The sequence below is a fragment of the Pongo pygmaeus genome, chromosome 6 (genome assembly GCF_028885625.2).
Source record: "Pongo pygmaeus isolate AG05252 chromosome 6, NHGRI_mPonPyg2-v2.0_pri, whole genome shotgun sequence".
Taxonomy (NCBI): domain Eukaryota; kingdom Metazoa; phylum Chordata; class Mammalia; order Primates; family Hominidae; genus Pongo; species Pongo pygmaeus.
The window spans coordinates 129,503,608-129,520,660 of NC_072379.2; the positions used below are offsets into that span (position 1 = coordinate 129,503,608).

General features: G+C 38.1%; 1 protein-coding gene across 2 annotated transcripts in view; it reads right to left on the minus strand.

Moving 5' to 3' along the window:
• Positions 1-17,053, minus strand: part of COPG2 (COPI coat complex subunit gamma 2) — a 164,177-nt gene that overhangs the window by 108,413 nt on the left and 38,711 nt on the right. For both annotated transcript variants that reach the window (XM_054497299.2, XM_054497300.2), the window contains exons 6-7: positions 3,644-3,719; positions 209-301 (exon numbers count right to left, since the gene is read on the minus strand). In XM_054497299.2, coding sequence (XP_054353274.1) covers positions 209-301; positions 3,644-3,719 — 169 coding nt within the window. The remainder of the gene's footprint in view (positions 1-208; positions 302-3,643; positions 3,720-17,053) is intronic.

The window sequence follows — 17,053 nt, forward strand, 5'->3', positions numbered from 1 at the left end:
GCCCAGTTCCTAACAGGCCACAGACCAGTACTGGTCTGAAGCCCTGGGGTGGGGACCCCTGCTCTAAATAAAACACACTTGGATAAAGTAATAGAGGTGTATACATATTTTTAACTGTTTCATTTGTGAGAGAATCATAGTGATACTTTGTTTTCGCGACTCAAAACTGTATCATGCTTAAGAACTAGGAAGCTGCTTGTTCACTTACCAGGGAAGACACCAGTGCTGAACTGGATACACTGGAAACTTTATCCACAATGGCCTGCTTCATGTATCTTTCAATGGCTTGCAACATTGTTCCCTAATAACATTCAAAAAGAAAACATTGTTAAGGAAAAACAAGTTTATGCAAAATTACTCTTATGCTTCAAAATAATTTTCAAAAACCAATCTTATATTTGTTTCTGTGCAAATATTTAGAATGCACTAAAAGGATGATAATATAGTAATAATATCCCAAAGGGCAGAACCCAAACAACGAAGTTGAAGCTTTAAGAAAGAATATTTAAGATTATATATAAAGAAGAATAACTGTTCAACAATGAAATAAACTGTCTCAAAATGGAGAATCTCAGTTTGGAAGAAATACACAAGTAGAGGCTGAACCCATCAGGAAAGTTATAAAGAAATTCCTATATGGAGATGAAGCCTGCTTTTGAAGTTATGAAGATTCCTCTACGTGAAGCGCACATATTATATACAGATCCCAGAGAGTCCTAGAAATCAAATGTAATCCCTGATTATCTGAGATACATAAAGAATTAAATGTGTAGTGTACTACTATAGTGAGCCCTCAACATAAAATCCTCTGGAAATACAGTTCTTTTTAACTTTAACTGGCAAAAAGCACTGGGAAGGTGGTAGCAGATAAAGATGAGTAAAAAGACTGAGAGCAATATTCAGATGAAAAAAAGAGTTTTATTGCTAGCACTAGCATGGTCAAGTCTCACGCTGCTACCAATGTAATACAAAAAATAAAAAACAATCACAACAGAACAACAATGCACCAAAAAATATTAAAGCATTTCTATTACTCCTTCTAGGATCCAGATTTATCAGATGTATAATTTGGTCCTGCTCAACCTTTACAACTTAAGAAGGTTACAAACACCTAAAATATACCCAAGCATGGGTATATAGCTATTATTCAATTTGCTTGGCCTACCCTTCCTACTCAGAGTTCCCAGAAAGAGACAGCCTAACATACTACATGATCTCATCCCTCCAGATATAACGAACTGTATCAATGTTAAACACCTGACTCAGACACAGGTGGATACAAGCTACTGGCCTATTGCTGGCTGATCAGATTCTCTCTCTTAAATGTTTCAACAAGAGGGCCTGTGTCTAGTACATGATGGATCACCACAGTGAATAGCCTGGCCAACATGGTGAAACCCTGTTTCTACTAAAAATACAAAAATTAGCTGGGCATCGGCCTGGTTTTAGAAAATATTTCATAGGGAAGTTGAAGATCTGGAAATTTATTCCTTTAAAACTCTCCTCAGACAGATTTGAGGATATTGCCTGGGTATTCCTTGCAGTCTTACCATACACTAGGAAAATCTTCATTTACCCCACTTGAAAGACTTCTTAATATAGGCATATCCAAACTCCAATGTCCCTGACTATCCATTATTTTGAGACACCAAAGCAAATGTCCTAGGAAATAAGGAGGAAGACTTCTTGTTCTCGGAATAGAAGTGAGTTATGAGAGAAGTCAAAAAGGATGGCTCCAAGTTGGTGCAGTGTGAAGGTCATGGATACGGTCCTTGGCTTTGCAGTTCTAGAAGTGGATTTTGTCAGTTCTCACAAAGGCATTCATGCTTTGTCACATTAAATCAAACTCATAAGAAGTTATGTACATAACAGAATGCCAGTGCATTCTTTTATACTTATAGCCACCAAGTGAACTGGATTATCGCTCCTGTTGGGGAAATCTTATCTGGGAAGATCAATTATAATCACAAAGTTACATGAGGAATGTGGATCTTGAGCATGGCTATTGTCAATAAGCTGATGAGCAGGTGCTCACTGCCTGGCATATAATAGGAGCTCAGTAATTATGGAATGAATGCACTTCATCTATATCTTCATTATAGATGCTAAAGGGGAAGTTTAAGATTCTGATAGGCCACCCCAACATGTTTTTTGATCAGGTAGATTTTTCCTTTTTCCTCAAGTTATACTCTTAAATGGCTATATCATGTAGATATTAAATCCAATAAAATTTCATGTCAGGGAATTATATAATTGCAACAGCTAAGTTTTATCTACCATCTCTGAGCCTAGAAGATAGGACTGTCCATTTATAAAAGAGATTGGAGATTGCTTTCTTGTGCCCTGTAGAAGTAGTGATGGTGGTAGCGGCTGAATGATCTGTATTTCACAATACTATTTGGTGGCCAAGAGTGTACTGCATACAAAGAATGACACTGGGTGACCTTCAGTGCTGGTGCTTTCCTAGAGGTGGGACACCCTGATTAGGGAGGTGCTGAGCCACCTGTGGGCCAGCCAGCGGTTGTGGACTGTACTGTGGTGAGGAGGAACAATGAATTTCCCCCACTCCTTAGATCCCCCTTAGGAGATAATACTTGATATTGCTTTTAAGGATACACAAAAAGACAAGCCTTTTCAAATTTTAAAATCATTAAGGATGACTTGCCAAAAAATTTGGATAAGTTTTATCTTGAAGCCAGAAGACATTGTCTCCTCAAGGCTTTTTCTGGCTCTAGGATAAGCTATTGAGATACGAGGAAAAGATGCCAGGCTGAGGAGTTTCATTTAGTATTTTAACAATAATAAAAAAGACATACAAAATCCAAACATTTCTTTTTACAATTCAGATATATATTTTTTTTCCAAGTGCAAAATACTCTATGAACTGCATCATTTGCTGTTTATTGTTGATTGTTTAGGAGATGCTTACTATATTGGCAGCAGTAGAAGGCAGATATAGATACAGTATTTTGAGATTTCTTCTGCATTTTAACAAAAAGCCTCCCACATGGTGATGATTATTCTGAAACTTGAGTTCAGCTCACACAGAAGAATAAAGTTTTCAGTTTGTTCAAACTGGTACCAAAAAAAAAATTAGCCAGGTGTGTTGGTGGGTGCCTGAAATCCCAGCTACTCAGGAGGCTGAGGCAGGAGAATTACTTGAACCCAGGAGGCGGAGGTTGCAGTGAGCCAAGATCATGCCACTGCACTCCGGCCTGGGCGAAAGCACGAGACTCCAACTCAAAAAAGAAAAAAAATCTGCTGTTGAATTCTTAAAGCTGCCCAATTTCTTGCCATGGTGTCTACCTATAAGCCTCATCTCAAATTCTGAGAGATTTGTGTCCTATAATAAAGCCTTTTAAGATAAATTTGAATGGGTTTTTGTTTCCTGCAAGCAATGTACCCTCACTACAACAGTTCAAGAGGGCAAATAAAGAGAGAAAATGGACTAACATAAATAAATTAAAAGAAAAAAATCTGAAGAAAAAAGAAAGCCTGGAGCCACAAAAGCCTTTCTGGTGATCATGTTTCTCTTATACTGAAAATTCACAAAGTCAGACTAGGAAATCCTACTAAATCTACGTGGCCACCTGCAGATAAACATAGTGTTCCATTTGATAACTCAGTGAAACACAGAACTTACATCGGTGATTCTGCAGAGAGCTCTGATGGCCGGGCCTCGGTATACATCCTCTTTTCCAGTCATGTCTTTAGTCAGACTAAGAAAAATCAAATTGGTTAACATAAGATCAATTAAAATCTCTCCCGTGGAGTTCACCCCTAGCCAATTTCCAATTGTCCCATAATTATCTTAATGCAGCTACTAATTCAACAAATATTTATGGAGCATATTGTTTGTATATGTGCTAAGACTACTGAGTAGAAGACTGTTCTAATTCAAGAATAAAGCAATGAGCAAAATTAGTAAAAAGCAAAAAGTCCTTTGCCTTCATGGAACTTACCATTCTAGGAGGAAGAAAGATAATCACGTAAACAAAACAACCCCTTCCCCATAATTTTAGATACTGATAATTGGCATAAAAAATAGACTAAGGACAATGGTATAAAGAGTCCTAGTCTGACATACCCCCAAATCCTAAAATTTCATCAGACTAGACATAACTTTTTAAAATAAATTAACAAAAATAATTAACTCATGAGGTATCTCTCTTTGGCATGGTTTTCTAAAATTATCAATGGCTTCAGACCTTTCTGCTGAGCTTCAAAAACAGGCAGAGGTGTGAACTGAGCTACAAAATTCCATGTCCATGCTTTAAAGAGGTTTTTAACCTTTTACCCTCCCCTCTTTAGCTCCCCATGCATTTATACTACCGCTATCAATCTCTCCACTTCCTCAGCTCCTCTCACATAATCCAAAATGACCTACAACTCTGACTTCTTCCATCAGGAAACCAAGAGGAAGAAGTTTTGACTGATAGTCCTTCATTTCTTTTTCAATTGAAAAAGTAATTTGGCTGGGTGTGGTGGCTCATGTCTGTAATCCCAGCACTTTGGGAGGTCAAGGGGGGAGGATCACTTGAGCTCAGGAGTGCAAGACCAGCCTGGGAAACATGGCTAAACCCCGCCTCTACAGATAATACAAAAATTAGACTGGTGTGGTGGGGTGTGCCTGTAGTCTCGGCTACTTGGGAGGTTGAGGTGGGAGGACTGCTTGAACCCAGGAGGCAGAGGTTGCAGTGAGCTGAGATGGCACCACTGTACGCCAACCTGGGTGACAGAGTGAGACCCTGTCTCAAAAAAAAAAAAAAAAAAAAAAAAAAAAGACATTTTTTTGGAAGTGTCCTGCACTTAAAAAATTTTGTAGTGTGGGTGTTTTTCCCTGATGCACTCTTTCTGGCTCTGTCAGATGCAAGCTTGGTTTTCCGGATTTCCAAGAGGATCTATGAACTAGATTCTACTGTCAGCAATGGGGAGCCCTGAACAATACACTCATTCAGTAATTTAAGTGCCAAGGACTATGAATTTTCCTCTGAGCATAGCTTTAGTTGAAATCATAGGTTTTCATCATTAGATTTTAAAAATATTCTGTAATTTCAATTTTTACTTATATACTGGCCCAAAAGTTGAGGTTTTCTTTTTATTTTTCCATTTTGACATATCTGGGTACTATCTGTTCATTTTCTTCTCAAAATAAATGTATCATTTGATTGTATTGTAATGACAGAATAAGTCTCTACTATATTTCCGCATTCCAGAAATAACAGGTTTTCAGGGGCTGAATGCTGAATAATTTGTTAAGTGTTCCATGAATACTTGTAAAGGTGACTTTTCTATTATAAAGGTAAGATTTTCATAAGAATTAATTAATCTGTATCAAGTATATTATTCATATCTTTTTTACCCTTAGGTTCTTCCTTCTTTTTAAAACAAGGGCTGATACTATTTTGTTTCTATTTACATTTTTTGTGATTTTTGGCTTATGTACTTTGGTGTTACATTAATAAATAATTCATGATAGTTCCTCCTCATTTTGGATAAAGTACCTCATTCTTGTCTCATTCAAAACTTTTTGCATTTAATTCAATTTTCTAATTATTAATACATTCACCCAAGGTTCCTTTCAGTAGTGTTTGCCTTATATACTTTCACCCCTCCTTTTACATTCAAATTTTGCTTTGCCTTGTTTTATATACATCACAATATGTAGCATACAGTTAGTTGTATTTTATTTTTAAACTAATCTGTATTTTCTTTTAATAGGCAATGTCTGGTGTTAATTCTGTCAATTTGTTTTGTGTTACATCTCTATTTTTAGTACTTTCTTTGTTTCCTATAAGGCAGTGTTATCCAACAGAACTTTTTTCAATGATGGAAAATGTTCCATCATTCAATATGGTAGCCACAAGCTAAATATGTCTAATGAGCACTTGAAATATAGCTAGTGTGACTAATGAACTGAATTTTTAATTTTACAAAAGTTCAATTAATGTTCGCTATAACAGCCATATGTATCTAATGGCTATCTTACTGGACAATACAGATGTAAGAGTGTCTTTTGTTTTCCTAAGTGAGTGTGTTTTCTCTCTGAAATATGGGAGATTTACATTCTAGTTCTTTTTGTCGCTGCCATAAAACTTTAGATAAAAGAGTTAAGCTATGAAAGCAAAAAAATTAATGCACATAAGCTTTCTCCTCTCTCATCTGCCCTCCCGTGTATCTCTAAATTTTTGTTAGTATTATTCTTTTTGTATTACCATGGATTATAACATTTATATTCTATCTTTAATCATAATTTCTATAGTAGTTTAACCCTACTTCTATAATTGAATAAATTCAATGCTCACTGGTAATTCATTTCCTGTAGCCCCTCTATTACAGAATTCACTCTTTTGATTTAATATAACTTCAATGCTTAATTTTATTTTTCAAGAAAAGCTCACAGGTGTTATGGTCCCTGAATTCTTTCCAGTGTGGAAGTCTGCTTGTTGTCCCTGTACTTGAATGACAATTCGCTTAGCTGTATCATTCTTGTATCACATGTTCTGTTTCTTAAAACTTTGCAGACACTGTCCCCATTCTTTTCTGACACTGAAAACTGCCATGAATGGCTGAAGTTGGACTTAGTTTTTCTCACTTTTAAATGACTAGCTTTTTCTGCCAGAAGTCTTAAAAATTACTTGTTTCTCTCCACAGTACAAGTTAACCAAGATGTATGTTAGTGTCAGTCATTCTGTTACAATTTTTGTTGGAATACAGTATGCTATTTTAATATGTAGATTTATTTTAATATGTAGCTATGTTTTTAAAAGTTCTCTTTTTTAATGTTTTATCTATAAATAGGGTTACTACTTCAGCAATGTCAAAAGTTTTGCCCTCTCATCTGTATTAAATTGCTTACATTTTTTTCTTTCAGTTCAGCATTTCAATGAGTGTCTGTTAAGTGTCAGACACTGTTCCAGACACTTAGTATACTTTAGCAAGCAAAAGACACAAAGACTCCTGCCCTCAACAAGCATACATTCTGACAGGGAACAATCTAGTAAATATTTCAGGCTTTGCAGGCTATATGACTACCCCACAACCACTTGATTTGGTTGCTGTAACATAAAAGCAGCCATACCCAATACATACACAACCCTCTGGCCCATAGAGTGGAGCTGGGTGCCACAGGGATTATTCCCAACCCTTGAAACCTAAAAGTTTGCCTGATTAAATTTAAAAATTGTCTGGTGCTAGTGACTCTTTTCTTTCTCTCATTGTCTCCCTTTCTGAATGGGAATGTATATAATCGTTATTCTATGCCTGTCCCACCACAGTATTTTAGCAGCACATAACTTGTTTGCTAGTTTCACAGGTCCATAGATAAAGAGGAATTCTGTCTTGGGATGAATCATACCCAGAAACTCACCTATACTGGAGTTAGATGATTAGATGATGAGATTTGGGAGTTTTGAGTTATAATATTTAATGAGATTTTAGACCTGAGTTAATGCAATGGGTTTAGATTTTGGAAGATTTTTACAATATGGTGAATGTGTTTTGCATGTAGGATGGATGTAAATCTTTAGGGACCAGACGGAAGCCTGTGGTAAGCTAAATAGCAGCCCCCAAAGACATCAAAGTCCTACTCCCTAGATCCTTAAATGCACCTTATATGGCAAAAGGTACTTTGCAGATGTGATTAAGTTAAAGACACTGAGATGGGGAAATTATATTGAATTATTTGGGTGAGTCCTAAATGTAATCACAAGTGTCCCCATAAGAGCAAGGCAGAGGGAGCATATGTGACAACGAATCAAGAGACTGGAATGATGGGAAGGGGGAGTTAGGATTCAAGGAATGCAGATAGTCTCAAGAAGCTAAAAAAGGCAAGAAAACAGATTTTGCCCTAGAGCCTGCAGAAGGAACCTGCTCTGCCTATACTTCTGACATCAAACCGGTGAAACTGATTTTAGACTTCTAGTCTCCAGAACTGTAAAAGAATTTGTGTTGTTTTAGGCCACTAGATTTGTTAAGTTACTAAGTTTGTGGTAACTTGTTCCAGCAGCACTGGGAAATCAATGCACAGGAATGGCACATTTATTCTGTAAATATTTTAGACTTTACAGGTTATATGATCTCCTCACAACTACTCAATTCTGTAGCTGCAGCACAAAGGCAGTTATACACAATACACTAAGAAATAGTGTGGCTGTGTTCCAACAAAACTTTATTTACAGCTGGGCAATAGTGCTCACGCCTGTAATCCCAGCATTTTGGGAGGCCAAGGCAGGCGGATCACTTGAGGTCAGGGGTTCAAGACCAGCCTGACCAACGTGGTGAAACCTCGTCTCTACTAAAAATACAAAAAACTGGCCAGACGCGGTGGCTCACACCTGTAATCCCAGCACTTTGGGAGGCCGAAGCGGGTGGATCACAAGGTCAGGAGTTCGCGACCAGCCTGGCCAACTAAAAATACAAAAAATTAGCTGGGTGTGGCAGCGCACACCTGTAATCCCAGCTACTCGGGAGGCTGAGGTGGGAGAATCACTGGAACCCAGGAGATGGCGGTTGCAGGGAGCCAAGATCATGCTACTATACTCCACCCTGGGAGACAGAGCAAGACTCCATCTCAAAAAAAAAAAAAAAAAAAGACAACAAAAAAACTTTATTTACATGGTTTTGGCCATGTACCATAGCTTGTCAACCCATGTTCTATACCTCTGTCATAGCTTTGGCTGTCCTGACAGCAAAGGCTTGCATAAAGGTAGTTTATTTAGGAAGGTGTTCAGAGGGAGAAGTGAATGACAGGGAAATGAACAGGGAAGGAGGTAAAAACAATATAAAGACCTTTCCTTGAGTGGGTCACTGATGCTGGCAACTGGTTATTTAATGAGCAATCTTCTGAGGAGCCTTATGAAATACATCTCAGAACCACTAACTGTTAGCGCCTGGCTGAATGTTAACCCCAGAGTATTAATTCCCCCATACTTCTGGGGAGTACACATGTGAGCTGCAAGTGAATCTGAGTAGGCAAAAAACACTCAGTGCATACTTGAAGTAAGGCAGTAACAATGCCAGTGAGCTGAGCCCCAAAAGAATTGCTCATGATGCCACAGCTGGAATCAAAGATAAGACCTGAGACCATGTGAAGTGGCTCAAAAGAGGTGTCCAATACAGTCTACCCTGTCCATCCCTCAAATTTGTTCATGTCCTCCATTAAGTCTAATCTATCATGGAGGCTTCAAGATGGTAGCAATCACTATTTCTACAAAAGACTAAATAAAGGAAGGTGAGTGGAACATAGTTCAATCCTTGCTGCTACAACTAATTCCAAAGCCATAGTTGATATTCATCATCTCCTTCCTAAAACCACCCATTCCACATTTCCCTCCCCACTGGCCAGCACTTCATCTAGTTTTGGCTACTTCTCCAATAGTTGACTCAAACCTTTATCCCAAAGGATGTAAGCCCCGTGTTGGGTGTACCCTGATTGAACCACTGATTGTTCTCTATCCCTACCACCACTGTCAGAGGCAAGAAAGCACCAAAATATACTCAAGTGAATACCATGAATTCTAGACAGAGTCCTTTCTGCCACCATTATACAGAAATGATCCTAGCTCCTGATAGGAATCAAGGTCAATGACCTCTATGAGGACGGTAGCACTTTCCTTACCTTCACTAGAATGAAGAATCCAAAGTGACCTAACAGTGATCATCATTCCAAATATGCAAACTGGCTCAGTTTGTGGCCCTGACTTCTCTGACATGCGAGTGTCAGCTGCCTGTGGTTGCCAACGTGTCACTCAGACATATATAATCCTGAAGTGTGGGGTATTTCTGTGCTAAAGATAATCCTCAACCAGCAGGAATCAAGAGCCAATGAGTTAAATGCTTCTGTCTTTTCACACCTGAAAAACACTGGCCCCAGGAACCAGGGTGCCTAATTCACATTTGGGGTACAGATGGGATGCTGTCTTAGTCTATTCCATGGGTCTAATTCTGTACTTTCCATCTGTATCAGACTGTATCTGAAAAACGCAGATCAGTCTGACCAAGGTGACCACATTACAAAGTCACCACACAATTTTATTCCACGGTCTGTCAGTCTGTTCATGTGCCAGTACCATGCTGTTTTAATTGTACACGCCTTAGATTTACTGACTAGTAGAGCTAGCTTCCTCTCCCCTCTACCCCATCCCTCATGGTTTTCCTTTTTCAGTGATTTCCCAGCTATTCTTACATTATATTTTCCACGTGAACTTTAGTACTAACCTGCCTAACTCCATAATATGGTCTGTTGGTATTTTCATTGGGATTCCATTGAATTTATAAATTAGTTTAGGGAGGAATAAAATTTTTATAACATTGAGTTGGCCTATTAAAAAACAGGCAATAACTCTGGGCATGGTGGTGCATGCTTACAGCCCCAGCTACTCAGAAGGCTGAGGTGGGAGGATTGCTTGAGCCAGGAGTTTGAGGACAGCCTGGGCAACATAATGAGACCTTGTCTCAAGGAAAAAAATTGAAAAATAAAACGTTTTTTTTTTTTCAAAAAACAAGATATCTTTACATTTGTTTAAGTATACTTTGAGTCTTTCAGGAGTATCTTAGTCTACTTGGGCTGCTATAACAAAATATTACAGACTAGGTTTCTTATAAACAATAAACATTTATTTTTCACAATTCTGGAGTCTAGGAAGTCCCAGATCAAGATACTGGCAAATGTGGTGACTGGCAAGGTCCTGTTCCCTGGTTCAGATGGCATCTCTTCTAGCTGTGTCTTCACATGGTAGAAGAGACTAGGTAGCTCTCTGCAGTCTTTTCATAAGGGCACTAATTCCAATCCCAAGGGCTCCATCCTCATAATCTAATCACCCCCAAAGGCCCCATTTCCCAACACCATGAACTTGGAGGTTAGGAATTCAAAATACATACTTGGGGGGACACAAACATTCAGACAAGAGTAAGGGGCTTAATATTTTTTCTAAGTTTTGTACATTTATTGTCAAATATATTCCTAAGTGTTTAATCTTTTTGGTTGTTATTGTAAATGGGGTTCTGTCTGTCTACTATTATGTCCTCTATGTGCTGTTTCTATAAAGACTATTGATTTTTTTTACTTTTTTATTTCAATAGTTTTTGGGGTACAGGTGGTTTTTGGTTACATAGATAAGTTCTCTAGTGGTGATTTCTGAGATTTTTAGTGCACCCATCACCCAAGCAGTGTACACTGTACCCAATATGTAGTCTTTTATCCCTCACCCCCTCCCAACCTTCCCCTCTTCCAAGCCCCAAAGTCCATTATGTCATTCTTTTGCCTCTGTGTCCTTGTAGCTTAGTTCCCACTTATAAGTTAAAACATATGATACTTGGTTTTCCATTCAAGTTACTTGACTTAGAATAATGGCCTCCAGTTCCATCCAAGTTGCTGCAAAAGACATTCTTTCGTTCCTTTTTATGGCTGTATTCCATGGTGTATATACATACCACATTTTCTTTATCCACCTGTTGACTGATGGGCACTTAGGTTGGTTCCACGTCTTTGCTATTGTGAACTGTGCTGCTATAAACATGCATGTGCATGTGTCTTTTTCATATAATGACTTCTTTTCCTTCAAGTAGATACCCAGTAGCGGAATTGCTGGGTCGAATGGCAGCTGTACTTTTAATTCTTTAAAGAATCTCTATACTGTTTCCATAGTGGTTGTACTAATTTACATTCCCATCAGCAGTGTAACAATGTTCCCTTTTTATCACATCTATGCCAACATCTATTTTTTTTTGACTTTTTAATTACGGTCATTCTGGCAGAAATAAAGTGGTATCTCATTGTGGTTTTAATTTGCTTTTCCCAGATGATTAGTGATGTTGGGCATTTTTTCATATGTTTGTTGGCTGTCTGTATATCTTCTTTTGAGAAATAAGACTATTGATTATTATATATGAATTTTATATCCTGCTGTCCCACTAAATTATTGAGTTCATTTTATCACTGATTATCTGGGGTTCCTAGGTATTCAATCACATCATCTAAAAACAGATAGCTTTACTTCTTTGTTAACTCATTCTTATGTTTCAACTTGGTTTCTCTTGTCTAACTGCATTGTTAAATACCTCCAGAACAATGCTGAATAGCAGTGAAGATAATGAACATCCTTGCCATGGTTCCTGATCTTAGTGGAAATACCTCTAGTGTTTCCCCATTTAAAAAAAAAAAAAGGGTCATTTTTGACAACCTGTATTTGCCTAAAAAATTATCCGTTAAATCTAGGTTTCAAATTTATTTCAAAGACTACAAATTTGTCTTTTGATTTTTACATTTCTTCCGTTTCTCCCTTGTCATTTATTTTGCATATTTATGCTTTCTCCTTTTTTTTCACCAACTTAGCTTATGAGTTTATTTATATTGTTAATTTTTTCAAAAATAGGATTTTGATTTAATAATTAGGTATGTTTTTCTATTTTTTCCTCATTAATTTCTGTTTTATCTATACTAATTCCTATCATGTGCTTTCTTTTGAATTACTTTGTTGTTCTTTACCTAGTTTTTTTGAGCTAAGAATTTAATTAATTTTTTATTCCTTCCTTTTCATTGATAAAAGGTATTTACTGCAATGAGTTTTTCTTTGATCACTGCTTTAATTCACCATGTAGATTTATTAATTTATTTTTAATTGACATAATAATTGTATATACTGATGGGGTACACAGTGATGTTTTGACACATACAATGCATAGTTATCACATAAGGGTAATTAGCATATCCATCTCCTCAAACATTTATCATTTCTTTTACTGGGAACATTCAAAATCCTCTCTGAGCTATTTGAAAATACATAATAAATAATTGTTAACTACAGTCACCTTGCAGAGCTATACAGTCTATAGATTCTGATATGTAGTTATGTAGTGATTTGCCTTTTTTTCCCCCAAATTCAGCATGACCATAAATCACAAATGACATCTCCAACCAGAAACATTCCAACCATAAAATAAACCCCTCCCTGACCAGAGACATGCCAGCCCCAAGACAACCTCCCCTCCGGCCGGAGAGATGTCAGCCTCCCAAGTAGCTGCGACTACAGGCGCCTGCCACCACACCCGGCTAATTTTTTTTTTTTTTAGTAGAGACGGGGTTTCACTTTGTTAGCCAGGCTGGTCTCGAATGCCTGACCTCATGATGCACCCAACTCGGCCTCCCAAAGTGCTGGCATTACAGGCGTGAGCCACCATGCCTGGCTAATAAATACTCTTAGTCTGTAAGAGAGAGTGCTCCTGAACAAAATCAGCCAGAAGCCCCTCTCATGTTTATTCTCCAAAATAAACCTGTCTTTGACTGTTGAGCTGCTTTTCATGTTTCTTTCCTCTTTCTTTAACTCTTACACTTAGACCTTGAAGGACCCTAAATAACCACCTTTCCTTCCTTTTCCCATTGACCACCTGATTGCCAAAAGGCACTTCTTTTTTCCTTTTTGCCTTTTTTCTCCTGGAGAAGTGTATGTTTGGAACACTGTCGTCCCTTTATGTTGTGCTGGTCCTTTTAAATTACACTTGCCCTTTTATGTTGAGTATTTCTCTTTAAACTGTGTGTCTAGACTCTGAGACAGGGTAGCTCTGTTGTCAAGGCTGCAGTGCAGTAGCACGATACTGGCTCATGGCAACCTCCACCTCCCAGGCTCAAGCAATTCTCTCATCTCAGCCTCCTGAGTAGCTGGGACCACAAGCACACCCACCATGCCCACGTAATTTACGTATTTTCCTTGTTCGGTAGAGATGGGGTTTCACCATGTTGCCCAGGCTTTTCTATTGTGCTTAAATCTTTAAATCAAGTATACTTACCCAGCCATCCCATTACTGGGTATATACCCAAAGGATTATAAATCATGCCGCTATAAAGACACATGCACACGTATGTTTATTGCAGCACTATTCACAATAGCAAAGACTTGGGACCAACCTAAATGTCCAACAACAATAGACTGGATTAAGAAAATGTGGCACATATACACCATGGAATACTATGCAGCCATAAAAAAAGATGAGTTCATGTCCTTTGTAGGGACATGGATGAAACTGGAAACCATCATTCTCAGCAAAATATCACAAGGACAAAAAACCAAATACCGCATGTTCTCACTCATAGGTGGGAATTGAACAATGAGAACACATGGACACAGGAAGGGGAACATCACACTCTGGGGACTGTTGTGGGGTGGGCGGAGGGGGGAGGGATAGCATTAGGAGATATACCTAATGCTAAATGACGAGTTAATGGATGCAGCACACCAACATGGCACATGTATACATATGTAACAAACCTGCACATTGTGCACATGTACCCTAAAACTTAAAGTATAATAATAATAAAAAATTTTTTAAAAAAACAAAACAAAACAACAACAAAAAAAATCAAGTATACTTTGAAATCCGTTTCCTATAGTAAATGCTCTTATCTTCCCCACTAACTTTTTAGTATTTTCTGAATTACAACTGTGGAGTCCTAATCAGGGAAAAGAGGTCAGGCTGGCAGGACCAAGGAAAAACAAAAAGAGAACATAGATAAGCTCTAAGTCAGCCTTTCTTCATGGTCTAGGACACACAGCCCTCCTGCACAAATAACTCACAATCTTCCTATGCCCAACTTATCACTAGACCATCAGCTAATAGAAAAATGCAAGTTAGCTAACTGCAACCTTGGCGTTACCAGTACTGCACAAAGCCCTCTTCAGCACAGCAAGAGCACCAACCTATAAAATCCCTGGCAAGCCTTTGTCTCCCTGAAGTCAGCTCCGCTCTTGCTGACTGGGCCATTGCACCCTAGCGACATGTTTTCACTTTTTTAAAGAATCTGTCTTTCTTTACCTCCAACTGTCTTAGTCAATTCTTTTTACCGTCTTTGTGACACCAGCCCCAGATAGTCACTACCCACAGCAACAACTTTAATCTTTCTAGTTGTTGTTCCCACCTGGTGGTTGCTAACCTCCCTCTTCTATCTATCTACAACTTCAGTGGTTGGCCACTGCTTGCCCCAAAGACTTTGGGGGTGCAGCGGGGGGTGCAGTTCAGGGGAGAGATAAGGAATTACCATACTGGCATTTGTCAGTTTTTCTTTTACTCAAAGTGGTTTTGTACTTTTGAGCATTCTCTGAATTGAAATAACTCTGAGGGTGTAGTTTTACCAAGAACAACTATAGTTGTAAAATTGTTTCTTATCATTTAGGGAGATTTTGAGTCATTGATTAGTATACAACAGCCTTCATTGTCTTCAACTAACTAGAAATCCACATATGTCATTTAACTGGTGTGCTTAGACAATTCATTACTAATATAATTACTGACTATGACTGTATTGAAATCTGTGGTCTTGCTAGTTTGTTTTTTGTTTTTATTGTTGTTTTTTTGCAGGAGACTAGAGTTTTATTATTACTCAAATCAGTCTGTGGTCTTGCTAGTTTTATATTTGTTCCATCTGGTCTTTGTTTCTCTGCCCACCTCCTCTGCCCCTGCCCCCTTTCTCCCTGAGTTTGGGTTAACTGAACAGTTTTTTCTTTTAATAACTTTGGTACCAACTATTTTTATTATTCCATTTTATTTCCTTTACTAGTTTATTGTTTATACTTCTTTAAACTTTTTTTAGTTGTTGCCCCCGTGTTTATAATTTATATCTTTACTTAATAACTAACAGAGTATCACTTCACGGCTAGAATAAGAACCTCACAAGAGTACATTCCCAATACTTTCCTTCTATTCTTTGTGCAATTGTTCTAATATATTTTACTTTTATATATGCTTTAAACACATTACACTACTATTTTTTGTTTTAGACATACAGTTATTTTCCAGAATAATTTTTCAAAAAGAAAAAAGTGAATGTGATTTTGCCTTGGCTTGATTCCAGTGTTCTTTTTGTGTAGCTCCAAGTTTCTGCTTGGTATCACATTCTTCTATCTGAAGAATATCCTTTAACATTTCTTGCAGCGTAAGACAGCTACCAATAAATTATCAGTTTTTGTTGTGTAAGAAAGTCTTTAGGCTGGGCACAGTGGCTCATCCCAGTAATCCCAGCACTCTGGGAGGCCGAGGCAGGAGGATCACTTGATGCCAAAAGTTCAAGGCCAGTCTGAGCATCGTAATGAGACCTCTCTCTACAAAAACAAAAATAAAAAATTTGTCAGGCATAGTAGTGTGTGCCTGTAGTCCCAGCTACTCAGGAGGCTGAGATAGGAAGACTGCTTGAGCACAGGAGTCATGCCACTGCACTCCAGCCTGGACAACAGAGCAAGATGCTGTCTCATAAACTAGTAAGTCTTTACTTTTCTATCACCTTTTAAAGATATTCTCACTGGGTATAAAATTATCGGTTGACACACCATTGTCTTCTAGCTTGCATGTTTTCTGAAAAAAAGTCTACTATAATCTGTTTCTATCTGTATAACGTTTTGTCTTTTTTTGGTGGGGGGGGGTGGTACTTTTAAAATTTTCTCTTTAAATTTTCTTTTTGGCAGTTTCATTGATATGCCTAGAGGTATGTGTGTGTGTCCCATGTGGTGTTCTTTGAGCTTTCTGGACATGCATTTTGCTGTCTGTAATTGATTTTGGAAAAAAAATGGCCATTATTACCTCAAATGCTTTCTCTTTCCTTTCTCCTTCTGGAATTTTATTATTATTATTATTTTTTTTTTTTTTTTTGAGACAGAGTCTCACTCTGTCATACAGGCTGGAATGCAGTGGCATGATCTCGGCTCACTGCAACCTCCGCCTCCTGGGTTCAAGCAATTCTCCTGCCTCAGCCTTCCGAGTAACTGGGACTACAGACACATGCCACCATGCCTGGCTAATTTTTTGTATCTTTAGTAGAGAGGGGGTTTTGCCAAGTTGGCCAGGCTGGTCTCAAACTCCTGACCTCAGGTGATCCACCCACCTCGGCCTCCCAAAGTGCTGGGATTACAAATGTGCGCCACCACACCTAGCCCTTCTCCTGGAATTCTACATATGCTAATCTGTTTGATATTCTCTCAGCTCTTGGAATTCTTTTTTAGGAATTCTTTTTGTGGGTCAGTTTAGGCATTTTTATAGACCTATCTTCAGGTACATTTATTCTTTCTTT